The 21361-nt window shown below is 42.6% G+C and overlaps 1 protein-coding gene across 1 annotated transcript in view; it reads right to left on the bottom strand.

Annotated features, from left to right (window-relative positions):
- The window catches only part of SLC9A4 (solute carrier family 9 member A4), a 52488-nt gene that overhangs the window by 9604 nt on the left and 21523 nt on the right, over positions 1-21361 (bottom strand). Inside the window, exons 3-9 of the mRNA XM_005686302.3 lie at positions 20506-20765; positions 18001-18218; positions 14412-14614; positions 13769-13855; positions 11428-11498; positions 8449-8610; positions 1336-1432 (exon numbers count right to left, since the gene is read on the bottom strand). Of these exons, the coding sequence (XP_005686359.2) occupies positions 1336-1432; positions 8449-8610; positions 11428-11498; positions 13769-13855; positions 14412-14614; positions 18001-18218; positions 20506-20765 (1098 nt within the window). The remainder of the gene's footprint in view (positions 1-1335; positions 1433-8448; positions 8611-11427; positions 11499-13768; positions 13856-14411; positions 14615-18000; positions 18219-20505; positions 20766-21361) is intronic.

The raw sequence follows: 21361 nt of genomic DNA, 5'->3' as shown, positions 1-21361 counted from the left end.
GCTGCTGGGTGTACTTGACACGTGTTATTTGCTGCTGACCTGTGTTCCTCCAGCAGGTGCAGGGCCTTTTGCTGACACATTCCCCTTGATCACTGACCTTCTCAAAACAGCAGCCAGAAAACATTCACCTACCCCAGATCATGTAATTCTGAAGTCATGGAAAGAGCCGTGGCTAGGCAGTTGGAAGACCTGGGTTCTTAACTCAAATTTGTTTTGTGACCTTAAAGAAGTGAGAGAACTCTCCTAGGGCTTTCCACGTGGCTCATTGGTAAAGAACCCACCAACCAGTGCAGAAGACTTGGGTTTGAGCCCTGGGTTGGGAAGACCCCCTGGAGAGGAAAATGGCAACCCACTCCAGTATTCTTGCCTGGAAAATCCCACGGACAGAGGAGCCTGGTAGGCTAGAGTCCATGGGGTCACAAAGAGTCAGACATGATGATAACAGAGACAAAAACCAAAACAACTCCTCTAACCTCAGCATCTTCTACTTGAAAATGAGGAACTGTGACTAAATGATTTTGGGGGAATCCCATGACATAGTCACAAAACCAAGGCCTTAGCAGTAAACTCACTTATAACCCTGCTCAACAATTGGGATGTTCCACTGAATCCTCAACCTTAAATAGCTCCTAATTAGAAGACATTAGTATAAATGTCATTTGATTAAGTCAAAATGTCAAAAGAACTCACCTGAATAGCCTCTATACCTTTTCTAAAACTGATAAATAGTATGCTTGATAGGTCTCTTTATTGTGGGGAAAAAAAAAATATATATATATATGTATGTATATTGGCCAAGTGGCATGTGGATCTTAGTTCCCAGACCAGATATTGAACCCATGCCTTAGAAACTTGGTGTCTTAACCACTGCGAGGGACGTCCCTGACATGTCTCCCTTTTTTTCCCTCAGGCTTTCAGCACTTTGGTTTTGAAATTCTAATCTAAACCATCCCAGTTTTCTGAGCTCTATTACAACCAATCATGCTGAGACAGCTCCATCACCACTGGCATCCTGGGGCCATATTTCTTCCCTGGTGGACAAGCTTCATCATCGGTCTGTCTCTAAACGGGGAGGGAGCCCTGCTGATCCTGGAAAGTCAGGTCTGCAGGTTGGGGCAGCCTGACCCCTAAGGCCAGCAACTGCATCTGCATTTCTCTTTCTACCATGGGGGCCAATTTTGCTGCAGAAACATAACAATTAACTTTCTGTTTTCCAAACTAAGCAGAGAAGTTGCTCAGCAGGAAGGCTGCTCGGGAGAGGGTTACCTGAACAAGAACTGATATCTGGAGGACCCGTTCCTAGAACAGCAGTAGGGACAAGTCTTATATACACACCCTTTGTCGAACTTGGTACATGTTGCGTGTCAGAATGTCCCTCATGGACTCCACGTCTTCAGGGGAAAGTCTTTTGGTTTCTTTTGTCCTCTGGGCCCTGGAGACATCATTGGAGGGAAGCTAAGCGTTATTCTTTCATCTTGGCAAGACAACCACAAAACTATCAATTTACTTTTAGGAGCTCCAATATCCAGAACCCCTGTTTTTCCATAAGCTTTCCTATTGTTTTAGGAAATTCGTAGAAAATATTGGCACGTGTGTCTTGACTTGCATTTTGAACACATGGTTTCTTTGTCTATAACTTTAATGTGAGAATTATTCTAACTCATATATATGCATAACTTTTAAAATTTAATAGGTTTGTTTTTATTTCAATGTACATTAGGAAAAATTACTACCAGCATATCAAACCACTTATTTACATTAACAATATAAATTTCCTATTTTAAAATCTTACAAAATATTTTTGCCCATAAAAAATTTCTACTGTATGTAAGGCGTAAAGAATAATATAATAATAAAGCATGCGCACATCTACCATACAGCACAGAAACAGAACATTCTGAGTAATTACTTTCTCCTCCTCTTTGTCTCTGCCTGAACATTTCAGAAGTTTAATCAAGCCTGAGAATTTTATAGTCGTCCCTCCATTTCTAATGTATTTTTAAAAAGTGGTGACAAACCAGTTATTTTTTCCTCCATATCTATTATGAACAGATATGTTTATAAAAAAATAAAAATCAATGATTAGAAAATACATTCTTAGAAAGGATACCACAAAATGTAAATCAAATCATTCGCCGTTAGAGTCCGCACAAATAAGCTTGTTCCTTGAAGGCTCACAGATAACACCAGGTAGTCACATTTGGAATAGCACTGATTTATGCTTCCCAGGTAGCTCAGTGGTAAAGACTCTGCCGGCCAGTGCAGAAGACGCAGGTTCGAACCCTGGGTCGGGAAGATCCTCTAGAGAAGGGAATGGCAACCCACTCCAGTATTCTTGCCTGGGTAATTCCATGAACAAAGGAGCCGGACAGGCCCCAGGTTGCAAGGAGTTGGACGTGACTTAGCAACTAAACAACAACAACCTATCCAGTATTAAAACTTTGAGTTACATTTATCTTGGAATTCTCTCTTTAGGGATTTTATCTCAGGTTAAAGAATAATGGGAAGAAACTAAAATCGTATTTTACAAAGAGAGTTAAACTATCTCCACCTCCACCAGGAAAACCAGCCCAGCTTGGAGACACTGGACCCTCTGAGATTCTAGAAGCAGTTGACTTCTGGCCTCCTTGACCATGAGCACCTCCACCCCCCAACCCCTCCTGAAAGGGCTCAAAAGCCAAGTCAGGGCCAGGTTAGCCAACAATGCACAATTGTCCTCGGAGGTTCTCAGTCATGACATCGCTATGTGCAGAATTCTCATGTGACATACATATTCAATTTCAGTCACTTGGGTCTAGTGGTTGTAATTCCTAAAAACTTACTGTATGAATTAAATATGCTCACTGAAGAACATATGAACAAAAAAAAAGAGAGAACTAAGGAAAATTAATCCTATCTTATAATACTGTCACCTCCCTTGACATCTTGGTATAAACCCTTAAGGAGTTGTGACTTTTTTTTCTTTCCTAGGTGGAGTTTTTTGAAATGCACACGTGTGCTAATTTACTATTTTCCACATGTGTGTGCATGCTCAGTTGTGTCCAACTCTCTGAGGCGTCATAGACTGCAGCCCGCCAGGCTCCTCTGTCCATGGGATTTCCCAGGCAAGAATATTGGAGTGGGTTGTCATTTCCTTCTCTAGGGGATCTTCTCAACTCAGAAATCAAACCTGCACCCCTTGCATGGGCAGGTAGATTCTTTATTACATGCTTCTAAAGGTCTTAGGATAATTGATTGTAAAGATGAGTAGTTACTGCTTTCAATACAGGCCACTTTTTAAGTTCTTTCCCCCCAAACAGTAGCGTCATTGCCAATAAACAGCAAAGACATTTTGTAAGTAATGTACAACCGGTAAAAGGATTCCAACCATTTGAATCCTGAAAAATCACAGGACGCCAGCATTTACTTAGCAATGCAACCTGCCAACGGACTAATACCCTTTCTACTAAATCAGTGAAATCAGTTTCTATATCTCAGAGCTGAAAATATCAACAGTATTGATATTCAGTTACCACCCTCAGTGATTTAAACAATATTATCAAGCTATTTCAACCTAACTATTTAAATGTCCTTCAAACAAAATTCATTCTGATGTGGATACACCCACGTGTTCCCACAATCTGCATCTGCACACACTCCTTTATTATGGTGGGAGGAATCTATTGCTAAACAGAAACTACAGCTAATCAAACAGTTCCACTTCCTGTGTTCCTAATAAACTGACCAAAGAGGGAAAAACCACGGGTAAAGGAAATGATAAAGTTAAACCTGAGATAGGAGATCTAATTTGGCATTCTCCCCAGTTTATAATTAACCATATTGGGAAGGATCAGATTGAGTTAAAGCCCATTTAGGTTGCTGGTTGGGTATATAATGCAGGGGTCCCAGAGGCACTGCCTCATATTAATCCACACTGAGAAGCTGTAGCTATAAAATTATAAGGAAGAATTACTGACCCAACCAAGGTGATGCATGCATTTTCCTACCTGCTACTTCATTAGCAAAATCACCCCTGAAATGATCATATCATGAGCACAGAAAAGATAAAAAGCCATAGAAAAACTGAATGTTAGTAATCTCTAAGTCAAAAAAGTAAAATTATAAACTAAAAGACTCTTGGCACTGGAAGAAGACATAAAGGAAGTCTTGATCACCTTAAAGAAAAGGTCACTGGTAATTTCATGGCCATTAAGATCAAACTGGGAAAACAGGGATGTAAATGTATTTGAATGAAAGGTTCAGATTTCTCTTAATCTTTTGAAAAAAAAAAAAAAAAAAAACCAGAGGCTCTAATAATGTAAAAAGAATTTTCAGGACTTCCCTGGTGGTTCAGTGGTTAAGAATCTGCCTGCTAATGCAGGGGACATGGGTTTGATCCCTAGTCCTGGAAGATCTCACAGGCCATGGAGCAACTAAGTCCAGGCACCACAAGTACTGAAGCCTGCATGCACTCGAGCCAGTGCTCCACAAGAGAAGCCGGTGCAGTGAGAAGCCTCACCCCTGGAGAGTAGCCCCTGATCTCCACAGCTAGAGAACAGCCCACACACAGCAAGGAAGACCCAGAGTGGTCAGAAATAACAAGAAATACATACATTTATTTTTAAAAGGAGGTCTAAATTCTAAACACAGCAATGTAGGTATGAAATCTAGTAGATGTTATATTCATGCCATAATTTGAAGTCCCAAAAGATCAAATATATCTGGATTTATCTGGAAAAATCCATGCTCCTTTAGTAGCTTTATACATGAAATCCAGGAAAATGTATGTTGACCAAAGGACATGCCCACTGAGTAAACAACAGTACCAACAGCTCTTCTCTGTGTGTGGCTGCCTTATGTCTTCTTAGAAAGGTCACCAAAGTGACCATCACTGAGGATGAATGAGGACTGCAGAATCATGGCCCTGGCTCCCCAAAAGACAATACTCCATCACAGAAGTGAGCACAGAGTGAGAATCTTCATTCTAGAATCCAATGAAGATTCTAGAATCTTCATTCTAGACTCTAGAATGACTCTAGAATGTCTTTGGTGTCAGCATGCATGACTGTAAACCCACACCTGGCAATATGTGATCAACTGAAAAATTCTTAAATTATAATCAACCAATATGTGCTATATATATATATGACCTTATAAGTATTTGGGAGTTTTTAAAGACAATATTCGGAAGTCATATAGGTGTAGTGTGTTATGCCTATGTGTTTATTATAAATACTTTAATATCTCTTTGTGCGCTGAGTTGTTTCAGTAGTATCTGAGCCCGCCAGGCTCCTCTGTCCATGGGATTCTCCAGCAAGAATACTACAGTGGGTTCCCATGCCCTCCTCCAGGGGACCTTCCTGACCCAGGGATCGACTGGAATCTCTTACGTCTCCTGCACTGGTAAGCAGATTCTTTACCACCAGCGCTTTAATAGCAACCAAATATTTTTTAATCAGCTTGAGCCTCCACCCACTGATGTTTCTGAAGAGCTTACTGCTCGTGGGTAAAGCAAGGTGCCTCATATTTAGAATAATAATCCAAATACATACTTATCTACGCCATAGAGTTGTTTTGAGAGTCAAATAAAATAATGCATGTAAAAGTAATGGAATTCTCTAGAATCAGCAAGGCAATGGCACCCCACTCCAGCACTCTTGCCTGGAAAATCCCATGAACAGAGGAGCCTGGCGGGCCACAGTCCATGGGGTCGCTAAGAGTCAGACACGACTGAGCGACTTCCCTTTCACTTTTCACTCTCATGCGTTGGGGAAGGAAATGGCAACCCACTCCAGCGTTCTCGCCTGGAGAATCCCAGGGATGGGGGAACCTGGTGGGCTGCCGTCTATGGGGTCACACAGAGTTGGACACGACTGAAGCGACTTAGCAGCAGCAGCAGCAGCAGCATCGTCTACAGTGTGCCACAGACAACTTCTGGGGGTAGTGTTCTCCTGAAGGTCGCCGAGTTTAGGAATCTTAACCTCTTGGAGAACAATTGCTTCAACTTCTAAAGAAAAAAAATATGTGTGCGTCTTGTTGTTATGCTCTCATAGAGAATCACAAAAAGCGAGCTGAGTACACACTTCTTTTTCCTATTATTGTATGAAGGTTTGTTTTTTAAGAAATTAGCTGCTTTGATCTTAGAAGAGGAATTCCTCTTTGCTTGATGTCCTACAGATTTCTGATGAGATCAAATGAAGGCAATTTAAATACTAGACTTGTAGTAAATATCGATTTTAAAAAACCTCTCCCACCTCGGTTAACTAACTAGTTTGGGCTACAGAAGGGGGTATCTCTAAGCTATAAGGCTCTCTTGCTAATCTTGAATGTTGGAAAAATGACTGACTCAATCCAAACACAGCCTCCAAATGAAACTGGATTAAAATTTGCCTTGAGGTCACCTGCTTATGACCAATACAAAATAATACCGAGATCCAAAATATATTTTAGCACACAAGAGATTGGTCTCATTTGAGATAAGCACCCCTAACCCAGACAAGTCCTCACATCACTAGTGAGTAGATGTTTGAGGATGTTCCTCGTGGTCTAAGCTGCCTGCACCTCTCCTGTTGAGCATTAACAGTGAAAAAGTGAAAAAGTGAAAGTGTTAGTCACTCAGCTGTGTCCAACTGTTTGCGACCCCTTGGACTATAGCCCACCAGACTCCTCTGTCCATGGGGATTCTCCAGGCAAGAATACTGGAATGGGTAGCCAGTCATTCCCTTCTCCAAGGAATCCTCCCGATCCAGGGATCAAACTTGGGTCTCCTGCATTGCAGGCAGATTCTTTACTGTCTAAGCCACGAGGGAAACCTTGGGTAAGGGGATGCCCAAAAGTTCAGGAATTAAGTGAAGTAGGATTTGAGTGCAATGCTGTAGAAAATAAAAGTAAATGCAAAATTATCAATGATGAATGAAATATTAATAGCAACATTTTAAGCAAAGACAAGATCAATATCCCCCACTTTTCTTCCTGTCTCAGGCTCTCATATGGCTCATCACGTCACTGCCAATTAATATATGTCAACATCTTCTCATTTTAGGACCGGAAGTTTCCTTAAAGCTATGTAAAACCAACCAACCAACCAACCAACCACAAAAACAGTCTCACCAAGAAATAAGGCAGAGAGCTTTCTGTTTATACCAAGACGCCCTCAGGGATGCTCCTTTGGATCTTTTTCCCAGACTGGGATTTTTCCCACTTAAGAAAGGTGATGGTTTTTCTGATTCATTAGCAAGTAAGGGTGAGAAATAACACTCAGGCACTGAGGACAAGTTGATTGCTGTCTATTCTTATCTCTTGTCTGTTTGCTTTTCAAACATGAGGAGGTTAGGAGAAGGTGGGTACTCCTGATCTTCTCAAGATGCCAGAGTGGAGAGGCTGGAGTCACTTATGCTAAACATACATCGTGACTACTTACCCCAATTTGTACACTGTTTCTTGGAGGAAAACTGGGCATCCTTGGTAGGGGGTGGAATAATTCTCATGACACTGAAGGGGTTCTTATTAAATTCAGACCAATGTCAGTGTGCTCAGTCATGCCCCACTTTTTTTCAGCCTCGTGGACTGTAGCCCGCCAGGCTCCTCTGTCCATGGGATTTCCCAGGCAAGAATACTGGAGTGGGTCTCCATTGCCTTCTCCAGGGGATCTTCCTGACACAGATATTGAACCCATGTCTCCTGCATCAGCAGGCAGACTCTTTACCACTGCACCACCTGGGAAGCCTCCATCAGAGGCCTAAAATGTCTACCAGCTCTTGGGACTATAGCTTTCCAGGTGCTCTGGCTGAAGCACCAGGGATCCTCTTGTAATGATGGAGTATGTACCAGACTTACCCCTCCCTACACTGCCTCTTTACCAACTCCCTAAGGTCCCCTGGCCCCTCTGTGCTCCTGCTCACAGCTGGTCTCACATAGACTCAAGCCATCTCCCAACTTCCCACACAGCTTTGCCTGAGACACAATTACAAACACAGCCTTCTCTTTAAATATCCCACCAATCACCACAGCTCCTGCTCCTACCCCCTCATCCCCCAATCCCAATTAGCATCCTAGGATGCAGGCCTGGTCTTCCATAGCAGACAGGAAGAGACGACTCACGGGAGAAGAGAACGTAAGCCTAGCAGAGGCGCATCAGCAGGGCTTAAAGGGTAGACATGTCTAACCAGGAGGAGAAAGACTTCTAAATATGCTAAAAATATTCTATAAACTCACTCGCCCCTCCCTCCCAAAGAAAGATGTCAAAAAATTCTCCTTTTTGTTGCTAGAAAGTACTTTTCAGAAATTAGGTGTAATCGATGGAGCATGGACCAAGCTACAAGGTGCCAAGATGTAGATGTTACTCATCTCATTTTTACTTTGTTACATCTCTGCCTCTTCACTCCCAGGATCACCTTTAAATAGAACAATGAGCTACTGCTCTCTGTAATTCTGACGCTGGAAGTCCAGCTCTAGGGCAATGTCACTTACTGATGGGAGGTGGAAAAGGCTGTAGAACTTAGAACCCCTGACTCCACCATCTCAATCGCTTGTTTCATTTCCAGCTTCTTGTACAAAGAAACAAGGCTCGATTTTGGCAGATTCTTTCGGATGAGGATTTTCCGTAAATATTTATGATCAAACTTCTTAAACCTAAAAATGAAAACCAATATTTTAGAAATCTTCGGGCTCTGTACATGTTATGTAAGTATATATACTTTTCTTGAAACAAAATGTCACTTAACTGTATTATTCTCAAAAACGCCAGGACAGTGCCTGGAGTTCATAGACTCTGAACACTTTTTTTAAAAAACATAGAATTCATACATTTTTTTTTAAATAAAGAAAGAACGACCAGATGGCCTGAATACATTGAAAATCAACCTAACAAAAGGAGGGACAAGCTATAATCAGGGCAAAAAGTAGGCATTAAATGGGAAGCAGGAGAGACCAGTTCAGTTCCCACTGTGGGAGAAGAAAGGAGGGTTGATCGGGGCTTTTGTTGGTCCATCCTAGTAACTGGTAACAGTGGCAGCTGCACTTACAGAGATGCTGGCCTATTCAACCAGAACCCATAAGTTTAAAGAGCCTGCTAGCTACAGTAGTTATGCTGCAGATCATTTTGGATCCTGCCAATTAGGTGGGGGCTGGTGGGAGAGCCCACGTATACTCTGAATGATGGAGCATCTGAATAAGCCAGACACTGATGGCCGCTGACCATTGTCTCAAAGCTCGGGCTGCCCCGTTAGACTGAGCCACTCAGGGAACGTGGCGCCTTCAGTGTCAGCCGTTTCTGTGGAGGAGGAATTTTCAATTCCTCCAGCCATCTTCCATTCAAAGAGTAATGTGTCTGCTGCTTTATTTCCTGGGTTGCTGGAATGTCATCTGGTGATGGGTCTCCTGGTGTGTGTGGTGAATGGACTCTTAATCAGCCAAAGTTCCTCTGGGTTGAGCAGGCTCTGATTCATGGGCTCTGTGATCTGTGTTTGGTTCACACCAGGCTCCCTCTGGCTCCAACAGGGTCATCCCTCAGCCCTCTTCATGAGAAGCAATGGTTTCTGTTTATTCCTCGATCTATTGCCATTGGCCCCTCAACTGTCAGAACCTGTCTGAGTTCCTCAAGCTGGGCTCACCTTGACCTTGTGCTGGTCAAGACCAGTGGCTGCCATTGTCCTTGTGCTACCAGCCACTGGCTCCTCCTGGTGGATGGCTTGGTGGCCACTTCCTATAAACCCTGCACGTCCTGCTTCCCTTCCAGCCTTTCTCATGACTTCTTCCCAGGCTCCTCTGTCCTTCCTCTCCCTTTCCTGCCTCAGAGGAAAGGAAAAAGGAAAAAAATGGAAAGCTTCTCCAAGTCCCGTCCTCAGGGAGCTTCCCCTCTTCCCAGGATCCCAGTCATCTCAGCCACACCCACATCTTTGGGTACCAAACACTGACAACTCACAATCTCTATCACAAGTCACGATTTCCTCCTGAACTTGAAACTCAGTTCCAAAAGGCGCTGAGGGAGTATGGGACACTTAAGCAGAATCTGCTATTAACTCTAAACGTTCTTCTACAGTCTATAAACTTAACCGTGACATTGCTACCTCCCTCTGCTCGCTATCTGAAGATCAGATGGTCATTCTCATTTTCCCTTGCTTCATCTTCCTTTTCTGATGTCATAGCCAGCATGTCTGCCCTAGAAGTATTTCAATATCCCTTCTGCTAATTCTTGACCTTCACTAGTCTGGAAGCTCTGTGGCTCATTGAAAACAAGACACCTAAACGCACATCCAGGTTCCACTGCATGGCAGGTTAATTGACTTCTCAGAGTTGGTTTGCTCATCTTTAAAATGAGAATAAGAACACAGGACAGTTAAGGAGATCATGTGAGAGGTAACTGGTGTGAGAGATAATTCCTCTTTGTTTTTATTGGAGTATAATTGCTTTAAAATATCGGGTTAATAAACTCACGATTTATATAGTAAAATATATCCGCTCCCTTTTGAGCCTCCCTCCCACGCCTGCATCCCACCCTCTAGGTCATCACAGAGCACCAAGCCAAGCCCTCTGTTCTATACAGCAGCTTCCCACTAGCTATCTGTTTTACACATGGTAGTGAATATATGCCAATGCTATGTGTCTCCCCATTTAATTTTTCTCTTTCTAATCCAGCTTCCACATCGTTGTGTAGTTTGCTTTCCAAAGTCCAAGTATGGCTACACTCCTATTTAATAGCCTTTTGATATGAGTCTTAAAGGTCAAATTGAACTTTATAGTATCAATGGCTGTACAGAGACGCTGGACTCTGCACTGTAAAAGTGCGTCCTTGTCTTTCCAATCTTTCACCTTGTCTCATCTTTCTGACCATATCCAAACCAGGACATGCTCTCCCTTGCCTTTGCATATGGAAATGCACTGCTATTGCTGACACTTGGCAGGCTTGCGTTCTTCTCTGCATGCTCTGCCTCACTTATTTTCCAAACCCACTTCCACATTATTATATACTTTATGCATTTGTCTCTGTTCTAACATGCCCCATGCATGCTCAGTCACTCAGTCTTGTCCAGCTCTTTGTACATCATGGACGGTAGCCCGCCAGGCTCCTCTGTCCATGGGATTCTCCAGGCAAGAATACTGGAGTGGGTTGACATTTCCTTCTCCAGGGGGATCTTCCTGAGCCAGGGATCGAACCCACATCTCTGGCACTGGCAGGTGGATTCTTTATCGCTGAGCCACCTGGGAAGCAGGTTGTACTAGTTCTCTCTAAAGCACTCAGTTCCAAGTTCACTGCCGCCCCCCCCCCCCCCCGGGAGTCCATTTCCCGGGACTTCTTCCTGCATTCTATGTGGCATGACTCCTGGCCCCTTTGTCTTCCTGGCCCCCTTCCTCAGGGTTCTCTCGAATTTCACGCTCAGCTCCCAGGGGAAGCTTCCACGGTCCCCACGTCACATCTATCCCTCCCCGGGGCTGAAAGCGGCCTCTTACTTGTCTCTCACTTGGTAGTGGCTCCACTGCCCACACACATCTTCAACTCCAGCTTTCAGGTGGTCCATCAGCTGACAACAAACACAGAAAAATGATTGCTAGTGAAGCATTAACCCTACAAGACACACAAGGAAAGTTAGCACGCTGTGAAAAACAAAGGAGGCTTTCGTTTCCCAGCTCATATCTTCTTTTCTATCACTCTGTTGATAGAACTGAAGCTTACAATGCCTTTCCCAGTAATGCCACCAGGTTTCATAATTCAAAGGCTCTGTAGATAAGTTCTTCAATAAAGCACATAACTTCCAAGGAAAACAAGGTACTTGCTTTGCTATGAATCCTATCTTTCTAGAATGATCAAGGACGATTCTCATTACTGAAATGACATGGATATAAAGCCTAATAACTAATTATCGCTCTAATTTCATTGCAGAAAGAAAAGAAAATGCTAGTCCCTTTTTATACAGTTTCTAAAAATATAGTTTTATGGATATTCTATTATAATATCTCCTGGAGAAGGAAATGGCAGCCTACTCCAGTATTCTTGCCTGGGAAATCCCATAGGCAGAGGAGCCGGGTGGGCTACAGTCCACGGGTTTGCAAAAGGAGCCAGACATGACAAAGCAACAAAATCATAACAATAAAATTCTATCTGTTTTTATCTGATCTTTTTGTCTCAGTATTTACATTTCACCATCCACGCCAGTTATACTCCATTTGCTTTATCCAAATTGTTTATAAGAATTTAGGGAAAAACACAATCTCTTTATAATTTATTAATTTACAAATAATCTAAGTTTGTAACCAGTGAAGTTTATCATGGCTTCTAAATTCTGGGGAGAAAGTAGATGAACATAGTCAATTAATTCTGAAACAATTATGCACTTTCTATCAATGTATCTTTTGTGATAAAAAGAGATAAATACAAAAGGGTTGAAATATCCAGGCTCTATTATTTTAGGTATACTACCTAATTTCTTAATGTAATGAATAGAGGGGATAAAGAGAGACAAAAATCTTCAATCAGGTTAAAGCACAATATTTCTTAAGCTCTGTGTATTTCTTATTTATTGCTGGCTGTGCTGGGTTTTTGTTGCTGCTGGGTCTTTTCTCCGGCTGGGCCAGTTGGGGGCCCCTCTTTCTAGAAGCAGTGTGTGCTCTTCTCATGGTGGTGTTTCTCTTGCTGCAGAGCACGGGCTCCAGGGCACGCAGGCTCTAGTAGTTACGGCTCCCAGCTCTAGGGCACAGGCTCAGTGCTTGCAGGGCACAGGCTGCTCTGAGGCCGGTGGGGTCTTCCAGGACCACAGATGGAATCTGTGTCTCCCCTCTTTACCGCTGAACCACCAGGGAAGCCCAAAGCACTCGGGCTGTATTCCACTGTGTTTGGAGGAATACTTCTTTTAAAACGCTCACTCCCTATCCCCAGCTGTTAAATACTTCCAAATGGGCTTGGAACTTTTTTCGACTGGATTTCCTAGAATTAAAATTATTTTATTTCCATGGGTGACTTCGGCCATGAAATTCTGCACCGACTTTGACTTCATCAGTTTTTTCAGCATCAGAGGTAAGGACTCTCAGACATGAAAGAAAACTACACATTATGTGGGTCAATGGTCTCGAAGCCTGTGGCTGGAAGCCTGAGTCTCCTGGACAGCGCCTGTGCCGAGTGTCCCCAGGTACTGTTTGCACTTCACCTGTGACTGTGCCGTACAAGAAAGCATTGTCTGGATGCTCTTCATTAGGGGCTGAAGCTTCTCACAGTACATCTTCCGTGCATTAGTTCCCATTTCTATTCCCCAGAGCCATTTGTTGTTGTTTAGTCATGCAGTTGTGTCCGACTCTTTGCGACCCCATGGACTGCAGCATGTCAGTCTCCTCTGTCCATGGGATTCTCCAGGCTAGAATACTGGAGTGGGTTGCCATGCCCTTCTCCAGGGGATCTTCCCGGCCCAGAGATCAAACCTGGTGTCCTGCATTGCAGGCAGATTCTTTACCATCTGAGCCATAAAGAAAGCCCATAATGGCCTATATGGGGAAAAAAAAAAAATCTAGAAAAAAAACAGACCCTTTCCTAGAACCTTCAGAAAGAAAGTCAGTCCTGCAAGGTCTTGATTTCATCCCAGTGAGACTCACTGTGAATTTCTGACCTCCAGAACCATAAGATAATAACCGTAAGATTCAAGCAACTGAGTTTGTGATAATTTCCTATAGCAACACTGCTGGTGGAGCTGGAGAGGAAAGAGACCATGTCTAGTGACATGTCCACACCTCTAAGTCAAGTCCCATAGGCGACCAAGAGGGCACATCTTACTAACTTATTAATCATGACCAAGAGATAACTTACACGTGCATGGAGTTCTTCGTTGATGGATTCTTTTTTATTGGTCTTTCTAACATCCAGATACCTGACCAGAGGGCCAACTGTGATTCCCTACGTTGTAAACAACAAAAGAAAGGGTTTTGTTGTAGCAAAGATTGTCACTGTAGAGACCACAAGTCTATTAGCAGAACTATGGGGACTCCCAATTTTTATGTCTTTGTTTTGTACTAGTTTCTCCTGAACAAATGCTCCAGTGTTTACTTTAGTTCTCATTCAATGTTTTTAAATTCTGCAATAAAAACAGGTATTATATTTTAAACCAAGGACCTAGTTTCATTCTTTAAACTCCCATTAGTTTGCTAAGCACTAATTCCAGTTAAAATAAAAACTATTTAGTACCAACTGGAATCTTATTTTCAGTAATACACATTAGAGGTGCTATCTCCTGTACCTAAGAACATTTTGATTTTATTATTCAAAAGTCATCAAAATTTAGAGTTTACGGCATGACCCAAAACATGATCTAGACATATTTGGGAATTTAGTTTCAGTATGGAACACATATCTGAAAATCAGATAACAGTATCCTTGTCTTGGTATTTTATTAATTTAACACACAATCCTGAGAGGAATAGACTTATTTCAAATAGGAAAGAAATCTACCAACCTGAATAAATACGGTAAAATATATAACGACTAGAGTAGCAGTAACAAACAGTTTCTTCCTAGGAAAAAGAGACAGAGGAAGCAAAAACGCAAGGGAAAAACTCCCAGCTCCTCGGACACCGCTGTAGAAAATCACGCACTGGTCCTTGACGGAGAAGGGGAAAGTCCGAAACTGGTTACTGACATAGAAGAGGACAAACACGCCTAGAAGGGGGAGAACATGTATTAGAGGAGAGGGCCATGAATGAGCAGACACAGTGCCAGTGAATACAGGTCGTGCCGTGTGCCCCCAAGCAAGGCAACTGGATCCCATCACACCCGCGACTGTCCGCGCCCAACAGATCAGCTCACAAAGCTTCTCACTTCCTGGCTAGTTGTGGCACAGCAGTGCTTCGAGGCAGAAGCCTTATTCCCGACAGGGATGCTCTGGTACGTTCCCGACAGGAATGCTCACAAGTGTGTGTGTTTCCGTGTGTGTGTGTGTGTTTAGGATTTCCCAGGTTCGATCCCTGGCTTGGGAAGATCCAGGAGAAGGACATGGTAGCCCACTTCTGTATTCTTACCAGGACAATACCATGGACAGAGGAGCTAGGCGGGCTACGGTCCATGGGGTCACATACAGCTGGACACGACTCAGTGACCGAGCACGTCTGCATATTTAGAGGAATACATCTTGATTCTTTTGCTATAAGAAATGGCATCTATTTTCTAATCTATTTTCATAAACTTTGCTCTGCCTTTCAAAATTAAGAAAAGCAATGGTATTACTTGGAGGGTACAAGCCTTTCTATCAACTCCTACTCTCAGAGTCAGCAGAGGAGGTGTGTGACTTTGAAGGTGAGAGGGGCCCTCTCAGTGCCTGGGGGGTTGCTTGTATGGGTGGTTTGGTTCTTCTTGAAACTCAATGCAAACAAGAAAGGAAGTTGGCAAGGGGTCACCAGGGGGCTTCTTACTGTTAGTAAGTGGAAATGGAGGGTGGGAGAGCTTATTGGAAACAGGTGTCTATCACATCTTTCTCCTCTCCCAGTGGCCCACACGGCTGAATTACAACCAACACAGGATTTCCTGGTGAGAGAAATTCCACCATTTCCTGGTGAGAGAGGTCCCTTCCCTTAAGCTCTGACTAATCAGAGAATAATAAAGCACTCAGTATCCTCATGTGGCTTCTAATGACACAGACATCTCAGCAAGCATCCTTGACACTAACTCTACTGCCCTATAGATCCTTGTAGTATTAGAACTGAAAGGGACCGAATGAATTGGTCCACACCCACCATTGTGTGCTCAGGGTAGAAGTTTTTGAGTAGTTGACTGTCTGCTCGAGGTCAAATAATATCACCAGCTCAAGAGACAAGAATTTGAGCAAACTCTGGGAGATGGTGGAGGACAGAGGAGCCAGGTGTGCTACAATTCACAGGGTTATAGAGTCGGACATGACTTAGCTACTGAACCACCATCACCAGCAAGGTCAAACGGCTAGTTAGTGATAGTGACAAGACTTGATGTGACATTATAAATTTATATCGGAGTATTCTTAATTCTTTTCTCCCCTGAAGACCCAATAGGCACATATATTCAGAGTTAATTTTGTGAATAATTTAAATATTCCCACATTCTTGTTATTCTTTCCTAGCATCCTTTGATAGTAGGGACACTGAAAATGCAGGAGACAATGCAATTTAATGTTTTTCATTTTGCTTTGTTTGTCCCGGCTCCTCCACGGGCTAGTCATGTGACCTTGGACAAGTGTCTTAATCTTGTCAGGTCCTCAGTGTCCTCATCTGCTTTATGGAGATGCTGACAGTATTTATATCAGAAGATGGAGGTAAAGTTCAATAAACTCAATATTTATAAACAGAAAACATGACCTTCTATGTTATAACCCTTCGTGAGTGAGAACTATTCTTAGCTACGATGAGTCAGGTAGTAGCCAGAGAACTGGACTCTGACACCTGGCTCTGTCCTTCACCCTGATGTGGCCAAGTCATTTTCTTGGGAACTGTTCCATCATTTCCCTTGGATAGAAAATACAGGAGCTGGGCTGGATGGTCACCAAGGGTCAACCGTAATGAGGTCTCCGCAGCATTAATCTGCTGGATGGTTTCTATTCTTGTTGGCTGGGCTGAAGCTCTGAATCTGATGCTCCTCTTGACATTAACTTGACTCTGTAGGTCCCTGCAGTATTAGAACCTAAAAGGACCTAAGAAATCTGTCCACGTACACTGTTTTGTGGTTGGGGAAGAAGCTTTCCAGTAGTTAACCTTTTGTATGCGTGCTCAGTCGCCTCCAACTCTTTGTGACCCCATGGACTGCAGCCCACCAGGCTCCTCCGTCTATGGGATTCTCCAGGCAAGAATACCGGAATGGGTTGCCATTTCCTTCTCCAGGGGATCTTCCCAACCCGGGGATTGAACTCACACCTCTTGCATTGGCAGGTGGATTCTTTACTGCTGTGCCACCTGGGAAGCACAGTTAAGTGTCTTCCCGAGGTCAAATAGCTAATTAGTGATAAGACTTGATGTGAGATTATAAATTTATATCAGAGTATTCTAATTCTCTTCTCCTCTGAAGACCCAAGGCACACATATTCAGAGTTATTTTTATCAATGTTTTTAATATTTCTGCATTCTTGTTATTCTTTTCTACATCCTAAAAACCATTCTGAATTTAGAATGGATATAGTCAAGAGGAGTTCTCAGCCATTTCTCCTAATTTCTCTCTGAGTAATTGGCTTGAAACTACCTAGCAAAGTCATGTAAAAAATGCTTCAAATATTGGTCAAAACCATTTTAAAATATAACTGCTTCCAAAAGAAATCTTATAGTTCAGTAATGAGTGTTCTTACTAATTCCAGAAACAAAGGTACAAGTTAAATTAAAAGGCCTTTGACAAGACATCTCATGTTTTTAAATGACGCATACTTGATAGGGATGATCGGACAGGGGAGCCCGGCACGCAGCAGTCCCTGGGATCGCAAGGATTTGGACAGGACTTAGGGACTGAACAACAATGAGTTACATTGCCTTTACAAAGCATTTTTTTTTTTAAAGAAAAGATCCACTTCCTTTGTTTTCTATACATCATACTCAATCCTTGACTAAAACCATCTGTAATATTTAGGAGATTGTTTTCCAGCAGGATTTGCCTTCTATAGACTACAATTTGTGAGATTGCACTTTTCCTGTAACAAAAGTGTAAAAGAGAGCCTGCAGTTTATAATCTATATCTAATTTAAGGTGCAAGAAGGTACAAATTGGCAAAGATGTGATGAGCAAAGGGTACATGTACTGAGTTATATTTAAATGTGTCTTTGTGAAATTTCTCTCCTCAATTAAAAAAAATAAAAGTGCTCTGGCTCCAGCCTTGTTTTAGTGCAGAAACTCATCAGCCAGTAATTATTTCGAACTGATTGAGGAAGCAACCAGAGAACATTCCTGGTCGCCATAAGGTACCCAACCCCTCTAACCCCCACCCTCAACCAGTTAAACCAGTTGGCATCATCTCATTGCTTATGTGTTAACCTTGCAGGAAGGAATAAGAAAAACAAAAAGAGAAGCAGGTAGGACTCTGTGGGCCCTGCCATGTCTTACTGATGGCCCTCCAGATCTGGCAGAAGACCAGCGTGAAGCAGATAAAGGCCCAGTTCCACTCGTGGTTCTTTCCAATGGTGGACACGCCCATGAAGATGAAGATCAGGGTCTCGCTGACGCTGCTCAGCATCTTCATGAAGTACTTGATGGTCGTGTACGAGGTCTGGGACACGTTTTCTTCCACATACTTTTTCATTGTCACCGCACAGGCTGTGATTCTGCAGCAGGAACAGAGAGAAGCCACAGGACCTTGTCCCTCACTGGAAAATCCTCTTTTGGTGATGGTGTATGTGGGTGCTCACTCAGTTGTGTCTGATGTCTTTGTGACCCCCATGGATTGTAACCCCTCAGGCTCCTTTGTGCATGGGCTTTTCCCAGGCAAGAATACCGGAGTGGTTTGCCATTTCCTCCTCCAGGGGATCTTCCCAACCCTGCGTCTCCTGCATTGGTGGGCGGATTCTTTACCACTGAGCTACCTGGGAAGCCCGGGATGGCACAGAGACACAAATCCTGTTTTTATCCAGACAGAACATCTCCAACTGCAAATGTTCATTTTCTTTCTTTTTCTTCTCACTACCCAAGGGGTCTGCACAAGTTGACTGTGATGGGGGAAGGTGGGAGTGGCATGGTTTCCAAAAAACAAAATGGTGTATAATTCATGCAGGAGCCAGAAGCAGGACTGTTTCTATCTTGCTCTCATCAAAAGCTATGTCAGCCCTACCTCTTACCCCCAGTTTCACTTGCCTTAAACCAAAATAAAGCCAGTGCAGTCGCCCAGAAAGAATAATTCAGCAAGACCCCTCATACTATAATGTTCCCTACAAAAATTTAATGAGAACATTTTCACTTAAAATGCTTCATTCTAGAGCCACTTAGCAAGTTTGGAAAGGAAAGAAAGGATTTGCTTTGTCTTAGTAGTTTGTTCAATTTTTTTCAGTACATAGTAGGCTTTTATTATTCAAAATATATATATACTTTTAGTATATTAAATAAATCAGGTGGGTTTCAAAAATGCAAGATAGGTTATATGAGCCAAATACATTAATTTGAATAAACTGGCAGAATCGTTACTTAATTTTAGACTTGTGACTTCCTGATGAGAACTAGAAATTTCCTTTCGCTGATGGTATTTAGTTATTTATACTTGGAATATAACTACTTTACAATGTTGTGTTGGTTTCTGTTGTACAACAGAGTAAACCAGCCGTAAGTGTACATATATCCCCTGCCGCTTGGTCTTTCTTCCCACCACCCACTACCCATCCGCCCGCCCCCAGGTCGCCACAGAGCACTAGGCTGAGCTGCTTGCGCAACAGCAGCTTCCCGCTATGTTTACACATGGTCGTGTACATACGTCAAGGCTTCTCTCCCAATTCTTCCTAACTCTCCTTCCCCATCTGTGTACACAAGTCTGTTCTCTCTGTCTGCAGCTCTATTACTGCCCTGCAGACAGATTCATCAGTATCATTTCTCTAGATTCCACACATGTGCGTTAGTATATGATATTTGTTTTCCTCTTTTTGTCTTACGTCACTCTGTACAACAGACTCTAGGTCCATCCACATTCACTTTTAAGGAGAGAGAATGATGAGTGCCTAGACTTTGTGAAAACGAAAGTGTTAGTTGCTCAGTTGTGTCCGTCTCTATGTGTCCCCATGGACTGTAGCCCACCAGGCTCCCCTGTGCATGGGATTCTCCAGGCAAGAATAACTAGAGTGGGTAGCCATTCCCTTCTCTGGGGGATCTTCCTGACCCAGAGAATGAACCCGGGTCCTTTGCATTGCAAGCAGATTCTTTACTGTCTGAGCCACTAGGGAAGCTGCCTAGACTTTATACTACTGTATGTAATCAGAATAAATATTTCTATACAATAAAATTGTGCCCAAGGATCTGGGTATGAGGATAACATCATTTAAAAAAAGGCAACATGATCAGATATAATAAATCAAGTTGAGAAGCCTTATTCCAAGATCTAAACAAAGATAAACATTTCAAAAATATTTTCATTAGAAAAAAAAAATCTGAATTTCTAGTCTTATCCTATCTCTTGAGTTTTACTCCACACTGACCAGTCCTGGAGCAATGACGTGACTTAAGTGAAAGAGAAGCAAGCATACTCAAGGAATGACAGTAGTCCCTGGCATGCTTCCCTGTAAAATAATGCATTTTTTAAGGAAAAAAGATAACAACTGAAGTGAGACCTTAACCTTGAACCTCTCCCAGCTCATCTCCGCATCAGCTTTTCTGAGCATTATAAATTGACCTTGTATTTGCTAAGCAAGCTCTCTTCAGGCAAATCACCAGGACAGAGCAAACGCAGGTGCTGGGGAGAACATTTGTTTGGCAAAGGACCTGAACCAGATTTGACAGAAGTTCAAGGAACCTGAATCCTGCATCCCTTTTGAGGACTAGCTTTAGAAGTCAGGCCTTTCCTAATTCTGGTCCACAAGACGTGGTCCTAAACTCTCCTTCTTGGATGGGAGTTGGTCCTTCGTTTGTACTCACGCCAGGATGCCAGACAGGTAGAGTGTCTCGGCCACCAAGTAGGACACGTAGCTGAACATGAAGACGATGAGGGGTTCAATCGCAGAGATGTTCTGGGTGAAACGGGTGATAAACGCAGAAATGAATCCAAAAATGACACCAAAAAATACACCCCCACACCCAACGATGATGAATCGGGCACATCCAGCCAAAATGTCCACGGGTTCTATGCCTTCAAATTTGTGCATCTTCGTGAAGGCAATTAATATGTTGTACAAGACCTAGACGAAAAGAAAATGAGAAAAGGAAAGTAGACTTAAATTAGAAATGAGAAACAGTTGTGCTTGCTTTGGCAGCACGGATACTAAAATTGGAATGATACAGAGACCAGCGCTGCCCCTGCTCAAGGATGACATGCAAATTTGTGAAGAGTTCCACATTTTTTTAACCCGAATACAAAATAAAAAGTTTAAAGTTTGGGAAAAAATAAAAATAAATTTAAAAAATTTAAAGCATCTTAAAAAACAAAAAAGAAAAAGAAATCAAGGTAGCCTTTACAAAGTCATCTACATAAATTTTCCAGCTAGTAATACCAACCAGTCTTTACCGTGAATTCAGATGTTAATTTGTTTAAATTATTCATTAAAATTCATGTAATTAATTCTAGAGAAACAAATGAAAAACAGTTTACACACAGATTCTTTTTTTCAAATTGTTTTATTGTGGTTCAGTTCAGATCAGTTCAGTCGCTCAGTCGTGTCCAACTCTTTGCGACCCCATGAATCGCAGCACTCCAGGCCCCCCTGTCCATCACCAACTCCCGGAGTTCACTCAGACTCACGTCCATCAAGTCAGTGATGCCATCCAGCCATCTCAT

The sequence above is a fragment of the Capra hircus genome, chromosome 11 (genome assembly GCF_001704415.2).
Source record: "Capra hircus breed San Clemente chromosome 11, ASM170441v1, whole genome shotgun sequence".
In the NCBI taxonomy this organism is placed as follows: Eukaryota; Metazoa; Chordata; class Mammalia; order Artiodactyla; family Bovidae; genus Capra; species Capra hircus.
The sequence above is the reverse complement of the archived record's forward strand: the minus strand, read 5'-3'. Positions and strand labels throughout refer to the sequence as shown.